Below are 23448 nucleotides of genomic sequence, written 5' to 3' on the forward strand. Positions count from 1 at the left end.
TGATAGTCGGTGATACCGCAGGGCATCAAATAGAACTGCATTAGTGCCAAAATCATATTGCAACCCTCTAGTGAGGGGTATAAGTTACCGGGGAAATGGATGGAGCGCACGGGAGGTAACAGGGAGGGAATAAGGATAAGCCTCAGTGCAATTTGCATTGACACATGTGATCCCTTTAATTTTCCAGCTGGGTGAAAAATGGAAGATGACTTGATTAAATTCAGCCTCCGCTGGATTCTGATGCAAAGTGGCACATGACTGCACTTTTTTTTTTGATGCCTTTGTACTAAGTTCGAATGTGTAACAGGAGGAAAACTCTTCCTTAGATCCCGCAAAAGCGGCGTAGCTCATCAATCTTTCAGTGTTCTGTCACGCAGGGCCATGTCAGCGGAAGCCGGCTTCCATCAACGCCAATGTAACATCACTGACTTGACTGCCGATGCTTCAAAGTGGGGGAAATAATTATTTGAGCCGAGGATGATTTTACAAGTTTGCTAACTTGCAAAGGAATGACCTGTCTCCCGTTGGTATGGTTGTTCATTCCTGATGGTAATAAACAGAATATCAGTAAGAAGGCATTTAAAAAAAAAAAAGTCCATCATGTGTGCTCAGTCTGGAGCCACGTTAATTTGCATTCCTTGGAAGAAGTTGACGTGGCCATGAAACCAAACATGAGCAATTTGACAATCCCATATATTTGCATATCGTCGCTGTCATGTGAAAAACCTATCTCCATTTTTTTTCGTTTTCTTATTTTTACATGAATCATGTTTCCGCGTTACTGACATCGCGTTTAAGTGAAAATTAATAAAGTTTCCAAAATTGGTGAGAAGTGTTTTTCACAGGACAGCGACGATATACTATGTATACTGTAAATAGATATACAGTACATTATACACATAGCTTTGTGTGTTATTGTTATTTCAGAAAAATAAATGGGAGAGCTCTCCACGTGTGTGTATTTCTTTGGCGTGTGCGTGTGTTCTGTTGTGCGCACACACGGTCTCATTTTTGATGAGGCAATTCTGTCTCACCATGATGCAACACTAATTTCATTATCTCTGTTAGGGTCAGGGTTATTAGGCCTCATTAGTTCACATGCAGGAAATTGATAAATCAGAGTAGGACATACTGTACTTAATTAGATGGAAAGAAATATATTACAGAAATTATGTAACGAATTGGGTTTTCTGTGTTGTGGTCGAATTTGTGTTTTGCCTGGTTGTGTTGTTTCCGAGGTTAGTGAATGCTGGATTTGGGGGGGATGGAAGCGAGAGGAGCGGAGGAGGAGAGCGTTTTTTTGGTTTTTTTTGTCCGAACGGTTGTCGTACTGTATTGGCGTCGGTTGCGGCCCACTGTAGCCGGTTGTTGGACTAATAAAAACGCGATAATTAAACTACGTCTGTGTTCTTGGAAGACGCTACAATATATTTTAAAGCGTGACGTCATCGGCAGGCGCGAAGGACCCGATCACATCTGCTACCTACACCGGCGTGCTGCGAACCGCGGGCCGAATCTAATAATAAAGCAATATCATCCCAGGGGCCGTAGAAAGCCACATCCGGCCCGCGGGCCTTGTCTTTGACACAAAGAATTGGATTTAAATGCCTTTATATGTGTATCAGATTTTAAACATTCCACACTAAAACACAGCAATAAAATCCCAATTATAGTAAATACCATATTTGTATTAAAAATACATTAAGACAAACAATTAAATGAAAAGTACTGAGTCGTATGTCAGTACCATCATAAACTAAACACTTGCCATCATTTTTTTAATACCTTTCCACGACCCACCATGATGAATTTGCGACCCACTTCGGGGTTACGACCCACAAATTGAGAATAGCTGACCTAGAGCATTCTAATCGGCATCTCACACAACATTGAATATCAATGTATTGAGAAAAACTAAGAATGATTATGGGCATGGAAGTTGTTATCAAAGACTCCAGTTGAGCTAACGAGAAAAAAGTCAAGTACAGTAAAGTACCGACTGTAAAAAGGTTTTCTAAAAGAGCTCAGCAAGCAGCCAAGGCTTTTACTGCCATCTAGTGGAGAATCATTCTCATTACATTTGAAGCCAATAGAGGCTGTCATCCGGGTTGTGTGCTGAGATCACTATTGGCGCTGTGGGAATGTAGCAATGGGAGCCAATTGAGTCACCTTCCAGGCTTTGAATATAGTTAAATAAATACGAAACAATATTCATTAAAAAACTATATACATTATAACATATATTAACACTGTTTTTTAATCAACCGTTAAAATAAAACATATTAATAATTGAAATATTTTCAATTATATATTTTATATCTCATTGCTAGAGATTATAAAGCACCATAGTTTATCATCTGTGTAAAAAGTGATTATGGTGATGAGGGTAGATTTCTCTTTAAGAGGTTTCTTTTTGGGGGGAGGCACGTCCAAGCATCTGTCCTGGTGGAGGGGGAGGGGGCGTTGGGGGGGGGGGGGTGCTCTTGACAGCAGAAGACACCAAGACGTGTTTTCGACTTTTCATCGACAGCCTTCCAACTTGGAATCGCGAGGTGCTGTTTGGACTGAAAGAAACGCGGACGCGTTGTCGCGGCAGCTCCTCTCACGTATGAACAAACAATTGAAGGCAGGTAAGGCAGCTTGCACACTAAAAGATCGTCTTTCCAACCATCACCATCAATCTTTCACGGGATAATTACCGCCATTGGTATAGATGGTGGCCGTCTCGGAATGCTCATCGGTTTGAAAAGGTGAAAGGCAACCGGACGCTTTGCGTGGTGCTGATGCTATGAGCCACTGAGCCAAACATCTGCCTTGCAGCTGCCTCCCTGGCCCTGCACCAAGGACACGCAGCTCAAGAAGCTGTTGCGTAGTTTGAAACCAGACTCTTCCCGATATGATTGCTTGTGTCATTTAAACATACACTGTCGCATGGCCACAGCAAGAACATATGTGATACTGCTTCGCAGCAGTTTTATGTTGTTTTCCAGTGAGACAATTTTGGGCTGTGTGTGCATGTGTGTGTGTGTCCTCCTTGTCTTTGATGGACATGGCATGATATCGACTAAAGCTGAGTTGGATGTCCTTCTAAATGCCCTGTATGGAGAGAATCATCTGTTCTATATTTATCCACGGGCAGCAGGGACACACAGTCACTGTGCGGTGCTCATCCTTTCTTCTTAATAGGATGACACTTTCTAATGAAACGACTCGTCCTCCAAACAGTCAACAATTACTCTTAAATTGATTTTTCAACCTACAGTGAGCACCTTACTCAGGTGTCATTTATCAAAGTACCCTGGGATCAAGAATTTTACGCCACTTTACACAGCCTCTTTCTTCTCTTGCTGTTCATTTTCGCGCAAGTGAGGCAGCCATCCGTCCCGTACCAGTTGTTGTTGTTTATAGCTAAACAAATCAAAGTTGTCAATTTAATGTAATCAAGGTTGTCGTTCTTTTACAGGAGTTGAAAATGGCTGCCGGACTCCTGTACATAACTGTGGTGATTTCCACACTCTTCGGTGCCTTACTTGGATGTCCAACAGTTTGTACCTGCTCAATCAAATATGGGCAATATTTTGTGGAATGCACCTACAGAGACTTGGCCGAAATCCCAATGGGCTTGGCTCGTAACGTAAACACTGTTAGTTTCTCAGCAAACAAAATCAGTTTGGTACCACAGGGCATCTTCAACAATGTCACCCGGATGATGTCGCTATGGATGGCTCACAATGAAATTGTCTCCGTGGAGCCAGGAAGCCTCGCGCCCATGGTTCTTCTACGTAACTTGGACATCAGCCATAATAAAATTGTGGACTTTCCGTGGGGGGATCTGCAGAATCTCACCGACTTGCAAATGCTGAAAATGAACCACAATGAGTTGGTCAGTCTACCCAGAGATGCCTTCATTAATCTCCAAAACCTTAGGTCCCTTCGTCTTAACAATAACAAGTTATTAACTATAGCTGAGAGGACATTTGATGCTTTGAAATCTATGTCCCATTTACAGATCTTCAACAATCCTTTTGCATGCACTTGTTATATCAACTGGTTTAGAGGTTGGCTGTCAACTGCTACCATCTCCATCCCCGAACAGAACTTGATCAGTTGTGCTACGCCAGCGACACTTCGAGGAGAAATGGTAATGAACTTACCTGACATAAAATGCACCAACCCAAATGTCACAATATGGACTGAACCAAATATTGCTGAAACAACTTTGTACGAGGGCGATTCTTTGGTCTTAAATTGTGAGTATAAAGGAAACCCAAAGCCACTGGTCACATGGAGTATTCGCACTCATGCGCAAGAACTGAACGTGTCTTTTACAGAGGATGACTCCACTCAATCAAGTGACAAGTCCTTATTGTCAAATAATTCAGTCCGGATCTTTAATAACGGAACTCTTATCATCTCGCACCTCCGCGCAGAAGTCGGAGGCGACTACAGCTGCTCTGCCTCAAACGAATTTGGCACTGCAGCAGGCTCACTTTCCGTCAAAGTGTCGCCTTCGTCGGAAGAAACATCCGGAAAGGACGACACAACACAACAGCTATTTCAATCAATAATTGGAACGTCTGATTTACGTTCTGTATCCGACCTGGATTCGCCTGCTACAGAGATCACCACTCTGTCTTTTCAAGAGTTCATAGGTGCATCTAGATGCGGGTTGAAGGCTAAAAAAATGCACATCTCAAGCCATGTCTTCAATGGGAGTTTGGATGACGCAAATCACTACATGTTTGACTTTGGCGTCATTGCCCTATGGGTGTCGGAAACCGAGGCGACCGTACGCCTCAACCCGCTTCTCATACCCGCAGGCAAGCCGGCAAACCGCAGCGAAGCTTTGGAAAGCCCTCGCAACGCCACCGTGAATCAGGATGAAGCAATCCCGTCACGAGGACTTTATCTCTGTGTTACCACCGACCACAAACACTCACCTGTGCTGTGGTCGCTGGTTAAAGAGGGTCTCAGCACCTATCTACTCAGCGATTTGCGGCCCGGTACCAACTACTCGCTGTGTTTGACCTATAAGGGGGAAGACTGCGAGGTGCAAGTGCTATTCACCACCAAAAAGAAGGTCCCTAATCTGATCATCATCATCTCAGTCAGCATTTGCCTTCTAACGGTGTCCACCGTTCCTCTTCTCGGAGCCGTGTGCTTCCACTTGGTGTACAAATACCACAGCAAGACATACAAGTTGATCCTAAAGGCCAGAGACCAGTACCAAATGGAGAGGAGCAGCCGGGCCGCTAACGTCAACATCACACCGCTAACTGAGTCTCAGAGGAACATGAGCGTCGATCGACTGGATGAAGACGATGCGGCAACTGAGAGTCTGGATGGTGAGAAGGAGGCAGATACGGAAGAGAGTGTCATGACTGAGACTGCCACTTTGTCCCAGTCTAGAGGCAACTTGAATGACTGCGAGATTGGATCGGACTTCAGCGACAGGCTCCCTTTGGGGGCCGAAGCTGTCAATATCGTAAGCAATTAGAAATACAACAAAGTGCACTTGGTCAAATACAATGCTGCTGTTGTTTCACGTTGTGCCAGTGACGTTAGTGTGTTGTGTTATGTGGATGTGCCCAAGCGTCATCTGAGGGACCAAGATACTCGTAAACGTACCAAGCAACTAGCTAACTCGCTCGCGCGCTCACTCACACACTCACTCGCTCGCTCGCTCACTCACTCACTCGCTCGCTCGCTCACTCACTCGCTCGCTCGCTCGCTCACTCACTCACTCGCTCGCTCGCTCACTCACTCACTCACTCACTAATTAGACAATCAGGCAATGTTTGGTGAGTGTAGCAGAGAGTTCAATAATTGTGCAGTAGATGGTGAGAAAAGAGACACCTGATTCATAAAAGCTGGTCTCTTATTACGGCAGTTGTCATTGCTAAGAGACACACTTATTTGGTTGTATCGTATTATTGAAAGTTGAAAACATGTAGCAAATAATGATATAACAGTAAAAGTTGACAGTGTGCTACATGTAATCCATGTACAGTCTGCTCTCACAAGGGTACTTTTAAGGACCTTTTACGGCCATCTATGCATATTGTGACACAATGTTTGTATGCGTGGCTTCAAAAACATTCAGTCGTGTTCAGAATAACAGGACTATTTTTTTCAATTGTTAAGCAAAGATCGAAATCCTTAAAGGGAAGTAAAACCAAACATATTTTTTTCAAGAATATCTTCTACCCACTAATTGAAACAAGGCAATATGATTAATATGAAATATGGGTTAAGCAGCAAAATCCACCCATTTTAGCCATCTCAGGGGGCGGCTATTTTATCACTTCTGTCGACTGATAATGACATCACAGACCCTCAGAGCTCGGATATTGACCAATCACGGCTCACCTGTTTTCTGAAGCTCAGCTACGAATGGTCGTTATCTGAGCCCTGACGGTGTGTGATATCATTTTCAATCGACAGAAGTTGCAAAATGACCGTCCCCTCAGATAGCTAAAAATGGGAGGATTTTGTTGCTTAACTCATATTCCACAAACATAATATTAATCAGAATGTCATATTTCAACTAGTGGGCCCTCATAGAACATATTGTTGAAAAGAATATGTTTGGGTTGACTTACACTTTAAAATAACGTTTTACTTTATCTTCCAGGACCTTAATAATGAAGAATTTGTGGGATAACATCAAAAGGTAAAACCAATAAATGCAGAAGAATTTTGGGATGTTGAATCTTCCTTGGCTAGGATACCAGTAAATAGGTTTCAAAAGTTGGTTGATTTCATACAAAGATGTGAAGCTATTTCAGAAACAGCAAAACACTTCTGCAACCAGTTTACCGTTTTTTACAGTTTTTTAAATTAGGTTTGTGCTGACAACGCTTTTTTTTGAAAAACCTAGTATTCCCTTTTATTCACTTTGTATCAAGGAATACACATACTTTTTTTTAATGTGTAGTCAAATAGAAAAGCTAAGTTACAGTTTGACCTTCTCTCACATTTCTAACCACACTGCGATTATTCTGAACACAAGCGCAAAACCAACCATTGTGATGAGATGTACCATGACCTAAATGTTGAGTTGGTGTACTGTATATTATTGATCAAAATGGCTGCTCAAAACATGCTTTGGTATATGTGTAAAAAGTGGATCATTTGGTGCATTTGTTTTTACCACACCTACATTATCTAAAAACTGTAAATGGTACTTTAACCGCCTTCTTATAACCTTAGTTTCGGTATTCTGAATCTATTGTATTCAATCTCAGAAGATAACTTTGGTCATGTTTATTGCCCTTTTCAATCGTTTTTTTAATTATTTTTTTTTATTGCCTCCTCTAAGTTCCTTTGTATTTTATATTCTATCTTCTGTACATTCTTTCAAAGTATACGGTATCTCAGTAAAAGTTGAACGCTGGTTGCTTTTGTGACGTGTTGCTTAAATAACGTACAGTACTAATTTATTGAGAAGCTTGCAGATGTTACACTGTACTTTGAACCACTTTCTTTTAACATGGTGTGCTCTACCAAAGTGACCTCTGACCTCATTCATCCTGTTGTCATTGGATCAATCCCGATCAATATATGTGCATGTCAATATGGAACAACAACAACGGGCCTGTGGACTCCTGCACTTGTGGGAGTTTGTTAGTTGAACTAAGGCCAACTGACCCCGTCTGTATCTCATAAATAAAACCAAGATATGGATTTACTGAAGGGGCAGTAAATGTGGCAACCAAAGCAAAATTGCCTTTCCTGAGGATGAATGATTTTAGTTTGTTGTCCGTCACGAAACTAACTTTGATGCAGAACTGATAAACCAATCTGTTCAGGCTGATAGAATTTGCCGGTAGAACTGCAGATGCCTCTTTGGCAAAGATGTTTGAGAAAATAACATTCTCACACAAGATTCCAGATGCATCATCAAAACAATCTGACAGCAACATTTCATTGTGAAGACGGACAGAAAAAACACCAAGCACATCAATACTAGAGTTCCTCTAAATTATGGAATAATGTTGGTTAAAAAAAAACACCTTTCTGTATGTTAAGATATTGTTTCCAAAGTACAGTACAATCAAAGTTAGAGATATAACTTCCAATGTTTGTCATTGAAGGGGAAGTAAACCCCTCCAAAAATTCTTTGCGCCTTCACTAGTCCAAACATGGCATTCTGATTAACATTGCATTTGTGCAATGGATCCAAAATCCATCCATTTTCAGCCATCTCAGGGGGGCAGCCATTTTGTCACTGACTGAAAATGAAAATGACATCACAGTTGCTCAGGTAACGACCGATCATGGCTGACCTGTTTTCCGCAGCTGAGCCGTAATTGGTCCTTACCTGAGCCCCGAGCGGTTGTGATGTCATTTTCAGTCGAGAGAAATGACAAAATGGCCGCCCCCTGAGATGGCTACAAAAGGGAGGATTTAGCTTCTTAACTCATATTCCACAAACGCAATATTAATCCGAAGGCCGTGTTTCGACTAGTGGGCCTGGATAGAACATATTCAAGTTTTTGGGTTGACTTCCCCTTTAAGGACAGCAGTACCATGAAATCATATCCACCACGTTTATTTGTAAATAGCAACAGCTTTGCATAATTGCATTTATTACACAGACGTGCAATGTTAGGTTACTTCAACTTGTGATGATCGTACGGTGTTAGTAAGTCACGGTGGGTGGTTGTAACACAGTTATCAGAGCCGGTGTGTTCTGGACCATTCGAAAATTAACCTCTACCTTCTCACACTCGGTTGTTTTTACAAATATCATCTAAGGGCCTCACTTCCTCCTGAGCTCATTTCCACAATAGTTTGCAGCTTAAATGCAAAATGTGATGACTTTATCTGGAAAATGCAGTGAGGTTCTCAATCAGTTTTAGCTTGACTCTCACTGGATGGAGCAGGCTCAATGGACGACGCCTTGCCCGCTACGCTCTTGCTGCGTTTTGGGCTGCCGTTGAGGATGCTCTCCAAGCTCTGCGTTTTCTGGAAATGCTTCCTGGAGCCTAGGAGAGAGGGGTTGTTGACCAGTGTGTACACCAGCTGCCAGCGAGAGCGAATCCTACGACTGCTGGTCGACCTCCTCTGCAAGCTCTCCTGAATCCCTGCAAACACATTTTCAACCACAATTTTCTAAAGAGCTTGGAACATATACATACCTGTCAATCCCGGGCTGTGCTGAATCTTACAAAAGTTGTAATTTGCCCATACATTTTTGTATATAATCTTACACAGTATCTGTATATAATCTTACACAGTATTTATCGCTCAGCGGGAGAAATGGGGGAAACGGAACGGGTATTTCTATATCGAAACTTACACAGTGTTTATCGCTCAACAGGGGGGAACTTGGCTCGTGAAAGTCGGCCGAAGTTTGCAGTCAGAATCGCTAACAGACGCTCCGGATTAGAGCCGAATTGGGCAAGACGAGATCGGTCTAACAAAAAACGAGTTAAAATTTTTTTTTTCCCCTGTACAAAAATTGTTGTACGGCGTACACAATTTGAAATGATCAAAAAGCTTATAAAATACGGGTTGACAGGTATGCAGATATTTATGTGAGTAAAATCTTGGAATCAATGTGGGAAAAAAAATCAAAAGTATATTTCGATTCAAAGACTGCTGTAATAGCTTTCTTTGATCCTTGAATACAATTCTTTCCCAGTAAAATACAACAGTTGAACGATACGCCAAAGACGAACAACTAATTGAATTTTAATTTGAACCATTTGAATTTAGCTTTGCAAAGTGCAAACATTTGTTTGAATTTCTCCAAGGAGCCGTCGAGCAACCTTTTAGAGTAAAACTACGTAAAAGTCCGTCTTGGTCTGTCTTTGCACCAGTGACTCTCTTCTAAGTTTGGCTGCAAAGTGAGCAGAGGTCGATTTCGTTAGTTTTTGTTAACTATAATAACCTTGGTGCAGGTTGTGTGCGTGTGTGTGTGTGTGTGTTATTATATGCATACCTTCCTCCGCATCTCGTATTTTCTGGCCCGCTCGGCCACCTTCAACCGTTATTTCCAGTAGCAACCCACAAAAAGATTTCATCACCGGGTGTGACTGGCTCACCTCCACCTTCAGAAAGTGTGTGTAGTAGTGATAAGCTGGGTGGGGTCAAAGGACACATGGTCACACCTTCAACCTTTTATTCTATATGAATATTAAGCATCTATGAATTGCGCTGTTGTTACTAATGAAATGTTTTCCCTGAGTTGTCACTGTTGTTTCTCCACTTTCTACTGCACCTGGGTCGTAGGCTTCTGCGGCGTGGTGCAGCAGACTGATGTCGACACGGCCAAGATGCACAATGTTGTACAATGCTGTAATGACCATTCGCCATATCGCCACGATCAGTCCCACCACGGTGTTGACGAGAAACAACAGATATGTCAGAAGGAACAAACTCTCCCTGGAAAGCCAACAAAAAAGTGCAATTTTGAGCTTTCAATATACTGTATTAGTCCCTTTCCCTTGATTATTAATTGTTGTGTGATTTTGCAATCAAGCACAAAATACACAGAATGAGGATCCCTCTAAATGAATGTCACATGTTGTACCTGTTATTTAAGTCTCTGGTGCCAGCGTCTTTTTTGACAAAGGCAAATTTGGCTGCGACATGCTGAAGCACAGTGATCAGGATCACTGTAACCCACGCAGGCCTGATGGATCACACACAGGCGAAGACGTCAATGTTTGAGGCCTAAAACTAAATAAATGGATGAACCGTTTGATGACTGACCAAGCCTTGCCGGCAATCTCAAAGACCATTAGGTTACGTCCGTAAAATATGGGGATGATGATGAGGAAGACCAGGCACAAGAAGCAGATGAAAAACACCACAGTCTGGATCACCATACCTGCCCAGACAGCGCAGAACAAAAGTATGTTACACCGAACCTTGCATACTAGTCGTGAAGTACTGACAGACAAAAATAATAGGTTAAAGGGGGAAATCAACCCCAAAAAATGTTTCAGGAATATGTTCCCAGCAGGCCCACTAGTTGAAACATAGCATTCTCATTAATGTTGTGTTTGTGGAATATGAGTTAAGCAGCAAAATCCACCTCTTTTTAGTCATCTCAGGAGGCGGCCATTTTGTCACTTTTGTCGACTGAAAATGACATCACAACTGCTCAGGGCTCAATTACCAATCACGGCTCAGCTTCAGAAAACGGGTCAGCCATGATTTGTCATGATGACAAAATGGCCGCCCGCCTCCTGAGATGGCTAAAAACGGGTGGATTAACTCTTATTTCACAAACGCAATATTTATCAGAATGCCTTGTTTCAACTAGTGGGCTTGCATAGAACATATTCTTGAAATAAATATGTTTGGGTTGACTTCCCCTCTAAGTTTAGTCATCAAACATCTGAACTCAGTCCACTACCGCAAGTTCAATTAAGACGTCTCTGTTCCTGTAATGACATCAAACGTTCTATAACATGATGGTCAGAGATGATTTGTGAAGTGTTTATGAGCTTTACCCAGAGAGACGATTGCAGCTTGGTATCCTGTCAAGCCCATCCAACACACAACACCGGATTTAGATGGACGAAGGCTTTTCTGGCTGTTGTAGAGGTTGTAAATTTCTCCCTTGTACAGTCCCCTCAGGTTGGACCTGAAGCACAGAGCACAAGGGAATGACGGAAAGCGCCACTTTCTATTCCACTTTTCCTGAGAGGGTCACAACTGAGGAGGATCCACTCCCAGGTAACGAGTGAAAGTCAGGGAGTAGTCGCCAGTCAATCACAGCAAAAAGAGAGACAAACAAGCAACTACATACAATTTAGTGGTTAACACTCATTCAGTGCCAAAAACGTTTTTATATGTCTTTTCACAGTCCAGCCATTCAATCCCAGGAATGTATTCATATTTATTCTATTTTTTTTTTCAAACATTAGGGTAAAAGAGGGTCTGAAAATGTCTGGCAGTTAATGAGTTAAAGAGCCTAGCATGTACAGTACGTTATGGAGAAGGCGGAGTACCTGGAGAAAAAAAGGAAACGCGCAAGGAAACATGGCCAGAGCCAAGATTTGAACTCTGATGAAGCAGACACACTAAACACTAGTCCGCCATGTTGCCTAGTTACAGTCCAATAATTTTTGGGTCGTTACAGACTCGAATGTCAGTACCTGTGAAGTACCATGGTCCTCGTGAGCATCACCAGACTGACCACACAAGACAGGGTCATTGCACACAAGTAGCAAACTGGGGAAAAAAAAAAAAAAAAACACAGGAAAAACATGATTTAGTATATCAATCAATCAAAATGCATTTTCATTACAATGTCCCAAACCTTCCAGCAGCCAAGTGTAGAAAGTGACGATTTTGACAACCTCCATTCTGTCATCGGAAAGGATGATCCCAAATCCCAGTAAGAGGAAGGCGATGTTTTCATCAATACCGGCACGGACAATATGGAGGGTTGGGACAACCAAAACAACTAACAATAAGGCTGTCTGAAAGACAAAATAATTTACTGTAAGGCAAACAAACAGAGCATGATCTACTGTACTCTTGAGTGTGAAGACAGGTTTTAATTATTTGTTAATTCATGAATGTATGCCTTTTTTAACACCAAAATTGTCCGTGTCTTACTTCTTTATCCCCGTGGTCAAGACAGTATGTACAGTATAAGAAAAATATGTAATTGAAGTATTATGTGTAAATGTAGCATCGTGGTTAATACTCTTCAGTTTTTGAGTACAAATGTAATGAAACATAAAGCGTCGTGATGAGGTGTTAAAGCTCACTTACTTGGTATATCGCCACCAAAGCCACAAATACCGATACGGCCAGCTTTAGAGGGAAGCGAAACACTGAACGAGGGAGGAAAAAAGAAATAACAAAAATTAGTTGGGGGTGGGGGGAAATGTCCACAGTATTTTTGAAGTGAACTGCACACACCTTTTTCTGGAATATAAATATAACTCTTAGTCACTTCCACTAGTCTCTCCACCAGTGTTGCTTTGTCAGACAAGGAGGAGCTGCAAAGTTGAAACGAAAACAACCAGTCACGGCTCACTAAGGTTTTAACCAACAATGTACAGCTTTCAAAGTCAATTTAAGAACATGGGTGCTAGTTTTATTTGGCCCTTAAAACACATACATTGCCTTCAAATGACTTCATTTCTTGCGGACTACTCGAATGCTGAACAAGCAAATGGCTTCCATTCACCTGACTGCTGATGGCTTCTTCTTTTTGAGAAGGGCTTTTACATAGTCGCTGTAGTAGGAGCTGTCGAGATCCTGGGGAGAAGAATAAATAAATAAATCAGACTTTTAGTCAAACAGACAAAACATCCTATTTTCTAACATTTCTTCCAACACAGTATGCTGGTGAAATTATGTTGAAACAAAACCCTGTCTACGTGCATGTGAAGAAGAAAAAAACATCACAAGTCTTGTATAATCCGCTCAAAGACGTTGCGTTACATCTACTCTGCTCACAAAAAGCTCTTTATTATAATCATGAACGTTATGCTGAAATATGTGTTGTTCATTGTTGGTGGATAAGAGTTCTATATCCCTTTCGGCTCATTGTCTCATCAGACAAAGAGAAGGTGAAGCCACCGACAAACATTTCTCACCTCTTCGGTGTTTGTCCCTCTGAAAAACAGCAAAGGAAACTGGACGCAAAGATACGCCAGGCAGGCCAGCTGAGGCAAACTTGCAAGCAAAGAGTAGAACTTATACAGCTGTGAAACAAATGGGAGACATGCTCAGATGTTGAATTCAACCGAAGAAATTGAAAAATCTATACTTAGAGGAAGTCAACCCAAACATATTTTTTTTCAAGAATATGTTCAATGCAGGTCCACTAATTCAAACATGTCACCTCTGTCGACTGAAGATGACATCACAGTTGCTCAGAGCTCAGATAAACAACCAATCGTGGCTCGGATTCAGAAAAAAGGTGAGCTGTGATTGGTCATTAGCTGAGCCCTGAGCAGTTGTGATGTCATTTTCAGTCAACAGAAGTGCGAACAATGGCCGCCCCTTGAGATGGCTAAAAATAGGTGGATTTTGCTGCTTAACGCATATTCCACAAACACGATATTAATCAGAATGCCGTATTTCAACCAGTGGGCCTGCATAGATCATATTCTTGAAAAAATATATGTTTGGGTTGACTTCTACTTGAATGCATTACCTCCGGAGTCTTTGGGCAGTCCAACTTCTGCCACAGCTGAACACCAAAATGGCTGACAGAGAGCAAAGTCCCAAACACATAACCGGCCTTGTGCTGCAGAGTGCTACAAACCATCAGAGGGTAGTAGAGAACTGGATAGTAGAAGATGGCCAGTATCTTCATGAACTCTAAACAAACATGAAGATGAGTTCAATGTATCCTTTCTTCTATATATTATGTGACATTTTCTTTCATTTTGCGTGAATACAGATTTGATATAGAGTTCCGAGTAAGGTCGACATTCTAAGGAAGACATGGAAGCAGCTTGCATACCATGTCTGTGTTTTAGCTTGGCGGTTTGAACAATTTATTCTAATCCATGACTCATCGATTCTTTTAAACCTAAATGTTGGTTTCGTTAAAATGGAAGTCAACCCAAACATATTTTTTTCAAAAATGCGTTCTATGCAGGCCCACGAGTTGAGACAAGGCAATATGATTAATATAAAATATGGGTTAAACAGCAAAATCCACCCATTTTAGCCATCTCTGCGGGCAGCCGTTTTGTCACTTCTGTCGACTGAAAATGACATCACAGTTGCTCAGGGCTCAGGGAATGACCAATCACGGCTCAGCTTCACAAAACAGGTGAGCTGTGATTGATCGTTACCTGAGCCCCGAGGCTGCGTGATGTCATTTTAAGTCGAGAGAAGTGACAAAATGGCCGCCCCCTGAGATGGCTAAAAACGGGGTGGATATATTCCACAAACGCAACATTAATCCGAATATTATGTTTTGCCTAGTGGGCCCGCATAGAACATATTCTTGAAAAATGTATGTTTGGATTGCCTTCCCTTTTATTGTACTTTCTCTCTTTTCGTATGTCTGCAGCTTTGAGTTTTTGCTGCTGCCTGATCTTTATCGAAAAAGAGGTTATTCATCTCACTGGGTCCAACCTGGTTAAATAAAGGTTAAATTTAAAAAAGGGGGCAACAACAAAGACATTTATAGCAACAATGTTAGTTAGCCCAAGAAAGCAAGCTAGTTGTTTGCTCCAAAACAATTTGCTTAGTTGTTTTTACTTTTAAGTTGGTGGTGTCAATACAAGGACAATAGGACTGTAAACTTTCTTTGTTGTAAAATGCGGGAAAAGCCAATTTTCAAAAAAGCAAAACTTAAAATATTTACTTGAATTGCCCAACTTAAAATTTTATCAAAGTTTGTTGAAATTTTGAGTTCATACAATTTTTTATTAATTTTTTTACAGCGTAATTGGTACTTGCTCTTCCTGCAAGGGGAGAACATGCAATCTCCTCACAGGAAAGCTGGAGTCCGGATACAAACCCCCAACTTCACAACTGTACCGCCTATGGTAAATATGTGAGACATATTTCCTTTGCACTCTAAATGTGCACCTTTGATATCAGCTGCAGTGTCCTTGGAGAAAGGCAGGGGATCCGGTGCGATCACCAGCATGGCCAGTTTGCTGAACAGCAGTCCAAACACAGCCATCGCCACACCTTTGCTCTGTGTCTGATCCAAGAAGTTGGTTGGACTGTGAGATCATACAATAGCATCAATCCGTGCCGTAACATAATCGGTAATCAGAAATCAAGCACTAACCGAATGCGGAACTCACCTAAAGATACTGGAAGATCCTCTTGTAAACCCTTGGCAAAGTTTATTTCTCCTGCTTAGAGCTGCCAGAATTAGCATAATCACAAGCTAGAAGCAAAAAAAAAAAAAAAAAAAGCCCTGAGTAGTCATTTTTAGTCGACAGAAGTGACAAAATGGCCGCCCGCAGAGCTGGCTAAAAACGGGTGGATTCATTCTTATTTCAAAAATGCAATATTTATCAGAATGCCTTGTGACAAACTAGTGGGCTTGCATTGGACATGTCATGCGTGATTTTCCAAACCGCTTATCCTGTACAGGGTCGCGGGGAGGTGCTGGAGCATGTCCCAGCTGACAATGGGCGAAAGGCGGACTACACCCTGAAATGGTCGCCAGTCACACAGACACCGTCACTGAGCGGGAACTGAACCCACGTTGTACCACTACACTATCAGCGAACTGCATAGAACATATTCTTGAAAAAAATATATTTGGGTTGACTTCGCCTTTAAAGTTGATACTCACATACAGCGTAAATATCCGCTAATTACTCTAAGTATTATTTCAGATAACTGTACTTTTTACACTTTGTCAAAGTAGGCTTGTTACTTTTTTCAACCCCTGGTGTTCATAAGTACTCGCATCCAGGTAAGTCGTATTTTTGTCGGTTGTCATCGTGCAAATTTGTTGTTACTCAGTTCACAACTTTAGCAACGCTATGGGAACAGGCTGTGATCTTTTTGTTGTTGTTTTATTTTTTACTTAACAGCTGAATCAATACTTCTACTTAAACAGGGTCGTTTACTCACACAAGTATCAGGAAAGAGTATGAGTAGTATTGCCGTTTCTGTTTAGTGGCATTTTACATGTTTTTTTAACACAGTGCCTTCTTTTTCAGTGTGTACTTACAGATATAGAGAGTATGCAAATGTGAAAGATTGCATCGTTCGCTGTTGGGTCACACGGTGAAATGACTCTGCAGAAGAAATATGCGTGAATCAAATATCCAAGCAAAACTGTTACTCAATTTGGTCAATCTGTATTACAGCATTAGATGATGATTGAATGAGAAATACTACCACAAAGAATTCCCTTGTTTTCTGACTTAAAGCTCTAGGGTGAGAGATACTTACTCTTTAGGAGGCTTTGTCGGCTCTGGGTTATTGGAGTACCAGTCGGAATAATCATAGTAGGAATACTCGAAAGGTTCAAATTCATCCTTGCTCTGGTTCATTGTGCCTGCTTGGTGAAGTCCAAGAGGCCACGCAGCACAAATAAACCTTCAATGCAGGTAAGACGGGCCAGATCGGCTGATGCTGATGCGATGTTGGGACCAAACAGAGCAATGCATTCCAGTAAGCGTTAAGAATTAAACACAGTAGATTAGCTGCTGCACATGGGGGCGTGGAAGAAGTGGAAGAACATTTTGACCTAAGGTGAACCCTGATGAAGATTAGCCATACTCTTCATTGGCTGAAAAACTCAATTTGCTGTTTTGTGCTCAGGCCAAAACTCTGTCTAATATCTGACTATTGCTTTGGTGTCAGCTTGCGGTATGGTCTGGTGCCAAGGAACTATGTTGAAGTGAGTAGGAGAGCTTCGTGTGGTGTCTTGCCGCCATCTTGCGGCGTCCATTGCGTCATTTACTCGCAGAGACTTGTTATCACCTTTTCCACTTGATGGGTGCTGGTTTCACTGTAATGAATACTCATATTGGATATTACTTTTTGGTTCAAGCAACCTTTATTTGCTCTTTTCTTTTGCCGTTGTTGTTATTGTTTTCCCGGAGGCGCAAACACCATTTTAAAATAAAAGAGGAGGAGAAACGAGCAAAGTATCCAGGTTTATATCCATAGTTTGTTGTTCTTTTATGGGGGAAGGAGGGGTCCCAACTTGAGTGTCCATTCACCACTTCTTTACAAAATTGTTACTTGTTATAAAACAGCACATCTTGAAATACACCATAAGTGATTTAGAGTAAAAACTGGCTAATGTTGTTTTCATGTTCCAATGTGGAATTAACCTTCATGCCTCGCTCTGCCTGTTACTGAAGAGACTAATCCCATTATAGGATGAAAATCTCTGGTCTAAACAAGGGAAACTTTTGTTTGCAGCTGCCGGATTGTGATTTTTTTCCTTTTTTTTCTTTAATTCTTTCTTAAAGTTACTAATGAGGAAAAGCAACATGCATGGTTTCCAGAGCTGGGCATTCCATCTTTGTGACGGACCGGTCCATCTATCTTTTGTCTGCAGTCCGTCTTTAGTCTACTTTTCGCGATCGCCGCGGCAAGGAACAATAGTGAGTTGTTGTTGCTTGGTGGACAAATTTGAGTGAGGGACCAGGCTATGCACAGGCTTCCATGGTGCAGTGAGTCTCTCTTTCTGTTCAAATATTGGCCAGTGGGCGGTGCTATTGAAGTTTGCAGTCTCACGTTTAAAATCAGAGGCGGACCAGCCTATAGGTAGGTACTATTTACAACATATTTGCTGTAAAATTAAAAAGGTTTCAATGTGGGTGTGTGAGCTCCTCCATATGACAGAGGCTGTGAGGCCCAACTGTGCCAAAGATTTTCGGTGTTGCATGAGAATAATGCTAAGCTGCTGCTAATTACAACATGAAGAAACAAAACCGCAACAGATGTGGAAAAAATGTTTGTTTGCTATATTTGGGTGAAAACACATTGAAAGCATTATGCTAGTTTGATTTCCCCACTGCTTCAGAGTTCTTGTTGTTGCAATGCAGACGAAGATGCCGAAGGTTTGAAAACTTTCAAAAATCATTTGGATTTGTTTGAAGCATGGACTAGGAAGTGAAATTTGATTTCATAAAGTAATGAATGGCTTCGAAATAGCCTAATTTCCTTTTAAAAGTATGTCATAACAATGCACTAAGGTTTAGGTGAAAATGAGTAGTGTCATTCTGCTGCCTATTATATCGTCGCTGTCCTGAGAAAAACACTCGTCCATTTAAAAAAAATACTTATTTTTACGTGAATGGTGTTTCCGCGTTACAGACATAGCATAAACGTGAAAATTAAAAATCATTCCAAAATTGTACAATGCTGCACTGTGATGGACAGAGCTATTTTGATCACTCTATCGTAAGCAGATTTTTAAAAAATGTAATTTATTACACAAAGCCATGAAATGATAAACCAAATAGAAAATGAATCTGTTTCTTTATCAAAGCCGGACAACATGAAGACACAATCACCCCAATGACAGCATTGAATATACAGTCCATCTATCAACAAACAAACTTGTGCAATGTAATAGTCAGTGGAAGAAGAAAAGTGAGAAACACTTGCAGACGACTGTGATACTGAGCGGCTTAACACAGAAATGAAATTGTAAATAATATCCAAGCAAGATGATACAGAATTACCTGGTGTGGTAAGAGCAAACAAACAAACAAAGTGACCTTAAACTTCGAAGAGTTATCAAAGCAGCAATCTGCCCCTCGTCCTTCGTCCACCCTGGTAGTAAATTGAAGACCGCACCTTTTTCAGTAGCAAAATCAGTTTTTAAACATGTCACACAGCAGTTTCTCCATCGGAGTGTTTCCGATGGTCCTGTGGAAGAACAGCAGCTCAATGCGCTCGGAGTTCACAAAACGCAACGACGGCAGTAGAAGCAGCAGCTTTCCAAACCTAAACAAACCAAAAATAGATATCATTGCTATATTCTTAGCACACTTTTATGGCATTTACATTGTCATATTTGGGTGTGGATTTAATTATCTAATTTTCACATTGTCAACTTAGATCGTGCAGGTCAAAAAAATGCTACATGAGCAATGTGAAGGTTTTATTGCAAATCATGATTATAAGCTGCATTGCATTGAGTGTCCAAAGAATACAGAATTGTATTACATTACACAGAGAACAGGCTTGTGTTGACACAGACTGTTAGTGTACAAGGAGCCAATTAAACAGTAGCTCTCAATATGAGCGATGATGAGATAGGATGTTACCTGGCCGGTTGACCGGGGTAGTGAGAGCGGATATGTTGCCCCAGCATCACGTGCGACTGATCCTGAAGGTTCTCCACTTGTTCTGGATCTTTCAGACCACGGGTCTCTGACAACAACAAGGAGTAATGTGAGTCCGTAAAAAAAAAAAAAATCTTAAAATAACAATGTGGTTTATTTGCTTTTAAGGTGCATATATGTCCCCATGTCGCCATTTATAGAGCAAGGTTTTTATTTGGTAACTTGCGTGTTACAAGTGCAATTGTCTGCCACACACCTTACAATAGGTGCGGAGAAGAAAAAATATTTACATAAATATTAAAGTGTATTATTATTTTTAAATAATGATTACATATTTTAAATATGTATTGTGATTATATAGTTTCATTGTTTCATTCATCCACTGAAGTTATGAAATGACATTTAAAGATTGTTTTGGGCTTAAAAAAACAACAACAATGAATTTGTGAATAACCTTTACGCTGAAACCTTGACACTTAATCAAAAAGCTTTAATTTGTGGATTATTTCTTATTGGACTTAGTTTGAATGTCACGTTCAGCAGTTTTAATATTCAATTATGTTATTCCACAGAATCGAAAAGGGCCTTTTGCAGCGACAGCTTCTTACCAGGTTTAAAGAGCACAATGGCCTTGAGGCAGGCGAATTCCGTGGGGTCGACGGCGAGGGCCTTAAAACGGCTGAAGACCTCTTGCAGGAGTCTCAGGTCCAGGCTGGTGTAGCTGCTCTTGCCCTGCATGCCTGGGCACAGGTCTGGCAGGGAGAGCAGCGGGCAGCTGTCCAGCGGTAGAGACCACTGGATCGCACACAACAGGAAGAGCTCGCTCCATGCCTCCTCAAGTAGGATCACCTGCAAGAACACCAAAAGGCTGAAACCTAGACCGACGCTATGATGCATCCTTCTGATGTCTGTTGCAAACTCGCAGTACATTTTTATTATTATTTATTTGTATTTGTCCAGTGAATTCTCAGAGTGAATGTCACTGAGCATGTGGCGTGTGGGAAGTCTCACCTGGTCTCTGAAGGGCAGGTTGGAAAATACTGGCAGGTTCTTTGCCCACTTCACGGACATAAAGAGGAGCCTCGCCGAGGTCTCGTACACGTTTTCCGAGGTGGATGGGTAAAGTGCCATGTGGTACTCCGAAGACGCTCGCTCCGGCTCGTTGCTGGTCACGTCGATGTTCTCGTCAACTGGAATAGACCAGGAAATGTTACAGGGATGACTTCTGCTGATGATGATTGTGGTGGGGGCTGCCGGGTTGCCGCGGCAACCCCTGTTCTTATAGTACATACATTTTTAATGTTAAGTGAAGTCTAGAAAGACTGTTTTGTTTAGACAAAGACAAGCAGACCACTGAAAATAAATATGTTCAGTGAAATTCATAAAAACGTGTTTTTTCATATAAAACATAAAAAATATTATTATATTATTATTATATTTTATTTTTTCATAAAAACTGTTTCCTTCAACATTACTTTTAAAAATGCACTTCACTAAAGTATTGTCAGAATCAATTGTCATTTTGATGTTAAGCGGGGTTGTCAGCATCTGCTGCAAGTAACTAATAAAGTCACTTGTAATCAACAAGGAACCAGTCATGTAACAGTTACTTTGACAATCAACTAATCAGTAAAGTAACTATGTTATTTTTAAAATCCAGTAATCAGTTAAGTCACAAGGTAGCTGTGACAAAACTGGACTGAGGAAAAACTGACTTTCCAGGGTCAACAGCAGCCTCTTATTAGCGACAAGCTCAGAGGAGATTTGGAGCACCATGAAAACATAACACTTTGGGCTCTAGCACTTCAGTGCAGCTAAGTGAAATTACTGCCAATCTTGGGCCTTTGGAATCGTTATCGCCTCTGCACCTTTACAGCTTCACTGGGCACGTTAATACTGTACGTAAGCATTCTCATTCTGTGAAAAATATATCTGAAAGTAAAAGGCTCCTCACCGTCCTCAGGCTCCAGCTTGGCGCAGGTCTCGGCCGTCATGAGGCTGGCCATGAAGCGGTGGTTGTTCTGCGGGCTGACGCAGCGTTGGGCGGGCACAGAGGAGGTGATGGCTACGGATGAGGTGATGTGGGGCCATGTGATGACGGAGCCTCCCGAGGAGGAAGAGGACGAGGATGAGGAGGAGGTGGGCTCCCGCGTGGTGGCCAGGTGCTCTTTCTCATGGTCCGCATCGATGGAGTCCAGTCGCACCTGAGCTGTGCTGCGGGGCTGCCGCTCATTCTGCACAGCTACGATTTACGGGAGAGCGGCGGGATGGAAGACTTTCAATATTTCAATCATGATGAAATTTTCACGTTCGCACGCCCGGAAGCATTTACCATCTTTATTCATGCCCGCCTGCAGGCACTTCTTCAGCCGGCACGCCTGGCATTGGTTGCGATGAGCTTTGTCCACTGGACACATGCCCGTGCCCGCCTGACACCTGCACACCAACAATCGCATTTGTTGTCAGTGATAATCTTTACAAAACAAGTGGAAAGACCGCACATTCAACTTGCCTGAAGACAACTGATAGCCGATAACAAAACACTCGTCTCAAAAAACTCTCAGTTTATTGACGTTTGTATCTTGGAGTGGTGTATATTTCGATATTTGTGTCGCCTAATCGCCGATAATTATAGTAAATTACAACTGCAATAAAAATGCATTATCAATTGAATACATCTGAGTGTGACAATAAAAATATTAGTATTGTCAGTATTATCAACATGCGAGACCTATTCATACGACTTATATTATCATCCCAAAATGATTCAACATAATTTAACCCTACACATTAAAATAGTTGCACGTTTGTCGTTACTTGAACAAAAGCTATTTTCAAATGTAACAATCCTAATTTGGCGACGTTGTCTCGCTGTTGTCCCACCTGTAAATGAGTCTCCTCCTCACACTGCGTTTGAAGAAGCCACTACAGCCGTTGCAGGCGTAAATGCCGTAGTGTTTTCCACTGCTGGTGTCTCCGCACACTTTGCAGACCAGGGCAGGGCTGAGGGCTTTGCCAGGGGCCGGACTCTTGGCTGAGGGTCAAACGCAGCGGCAGTCGGTTAGTAGCATTCATTCAGGGATGAATTGTGTCATACATGGCGGGCCTGCCATCTGTGGTGTGAGCTGAGTTTGCATCAAACTGGCAGTGTGACAAGACACACAATATTGCAGCGGCTTAGTGGATAATTCCGAAGTTAAAACAATGAATGAATGGGCACACATTAAGTTGCGCAAAGTGAAATGAATCCAAACGGCGACATTGAATGAACTATGACAATAATAATCTTTTTCCTAAGAGCTAACGGTCTTTCTTTGGAGTACACCTGTTGCTCATGAAACAGAAATTTGGCTCTCACCTCCTCTGCTGTCGTCTGTCCCGCCGCTCCCAGTCGACTCAGTGGGCGAACAGGACGGTGCCATTGGTATCTTTGTCAAGTGATTCTCCATCATTTTCACGGAAAATGTATTTTTTTTTCTAAATGATGATTGGCAGAAGGGAAATAACTGCCCCCTTCCCCCCCAATCCTGAAACAGTATCTGGTATCAACCAACACGAAGAAGCTTCCGAAAAAATAGGGGGCCCGCAACGGCTCCCAATGTGCAGATGGCAACCCGAGTCCCCTGCAGAGCCTGTCAACTGACTGTAGCTTGTGGTGTGGAGATGCAGACTCAAACCCACACTCGCGGCACAGGTTGTATGTCCTCCCACCGACCATCCGGGTCCG

The 23448-nt window shown here is 41.8% G+C and overlaps 3 protein-coding genes across 4 annotated transcripts; 1 reads left to right on the top strand and 2 right to left on the bottom strand.

Annotated features, from left to right (window-relative positions):
- The first annotated feature begins 2483 nt into the window (after nt 1-2483).
- Nucleotides 2484-7514, top strand: LOC147149728 (immunoglobulin superfamily containing leucine-rich repeat protein 2-like). 2 transcript variants are annotated; one of them, XM_086026219.1, is made up of 2 exons: nt 2484-2630; nt 3464-7514. In XM_086026219.1, the coding sequence occupies exon 2, from the start codon at nt 3473-3475 to the stop codon at nt 5495-5497; it is 2025 nt and encodes a 674-aa protein (XP_085882345.1). In that variant the 5' UTR covers nt 2484-2630; nt 3464-3472; the 3' UTR covers nt 5498-7514. The 2 variants fall into 2 exon arrangements, with proteins under 2 accessions (XP_085882345.1, XP_085882344.1); XM_086026218.1 differs by having other exon boundaries at nt 2486-2626.
- A 369-nt stretch (nt 7515-7883) lies between these two features.
- On the bottom strand, nt 7884-17085 carry LOC147149729 (receptor for retinol uptake stra6-like). Its single transcript, XM_086026220.1, has 17 exons — nt 16864-17085; nt 16640-16706; nt 15756-15841; nt 15532-15671; nt 14138-14304; nt 13575-13682; nt 13163-13233; nt 12892-12971; nt 12742-12803; nt 12281-12443; nt 12117-12192; nt 11469-11602; nt 10723-10840; nt 10541-10642; nt 10229-10392; nt 9950-10087; nt 7884-9089 (listed from the first exon to the last, which is right to left on the bottom strand). The coding sequence occupies exons 1-17, from the start codon at nt 16962-16964 to the stop codon at nt 8851-8853; spliced, it is 2016 nt and encodes a 671-aa protein (XP_085882346.1). The 5' UTR covers nt 16965-17085; the 3' UTR covers nt 7884-8850.
- A 1807-nt stretch (nt 17086-18892) lies between these two features.
- nr2e3 (nuclear receptor subfamily 2, group E, member 3) lies at nt 18893-23448 on the bottom strand. The gene is made up of 8 exons (XM_086026699.1): nt 23080-23448; nt 22605-22755; nt 22054-22157; nt 21676-21963; nt 20733-20911; nt 20330-20570; nt 19704-19809; nt 18893-19380 (listed from the first exon to the last, which is right to left on the bottom strand). The coding sequence occupies exons 1-8, from the start codon at nt 23171-23173 to the stop codon at nt 19248-19250; spliced, it is 1296 nt and encodes a 431-aa protein (XP_085882825.1). The 5' UTR covers nt 23174-23448; the 3' UTR covers nt 18893-19247.

Source organism: Filicampus tigris, chromosome 3, assembly GCF_054856515.1.
Source record: "Filicampus tigris isolate MCC_2025a chromosome 3, RoL_Ftig_1.0, whole genome shotgun sequence".
NCBI classification, from domain to species: domain Eukaryota; kingdom Metazoa; phylum Chordata; class Actinopteri; order Syngnathiformes; family Syngnathidae; genus Filicampus; species Filicampus tigris.

Excerpts from the sequence above, each read along its gene's own strand:
- LOC147149729 (XM_086026220.1), bottom strand. The coding sequence starts at position 16,964 with ATGAACCAGAGCAAGGATGAATTTGAACCTTTCGAGTATTCCTACTAT. Across the intron at positions 15,842-16,639 it reads TTTGCATACTCTCTATATCT|CTTGTGATTATGCTAATTCT; the intron begins GTAAGTACACAC and ends TTTTGCTTCTAG. Across the intron at positions 12,804-12,891 it reads TATTTATATTCCAGAAAAAG|TGTTTCGCTTCCCTCTAAAG; the intron begins GTGTGTGCAGTT and ends TCCCTCGTTCAG.
- nr2e3 (XM_086026699.1), bottom strand. The coding sequence starts at position 23,173 with ATGATGGAGAATCACTTGACAAAGATACCAATGGCACCGTCCTGTTCG. Across the intron at positions 21,964-22,053 it reads GGCGGGCATGAATAAAGATG|CTGTGCAGAATGAGCGGCAG; the intron begins GTAAATGCTTCC and ends CGTAAATCGTAG. Across the intron at positions 19,381-19,703 it reads TACCCCGGTCAACCGGCCAG|GTTTGGAAAGCTGCTGCTTC; the intron begins GTAACATCCTAT and ends TGGTTTGTTTAG.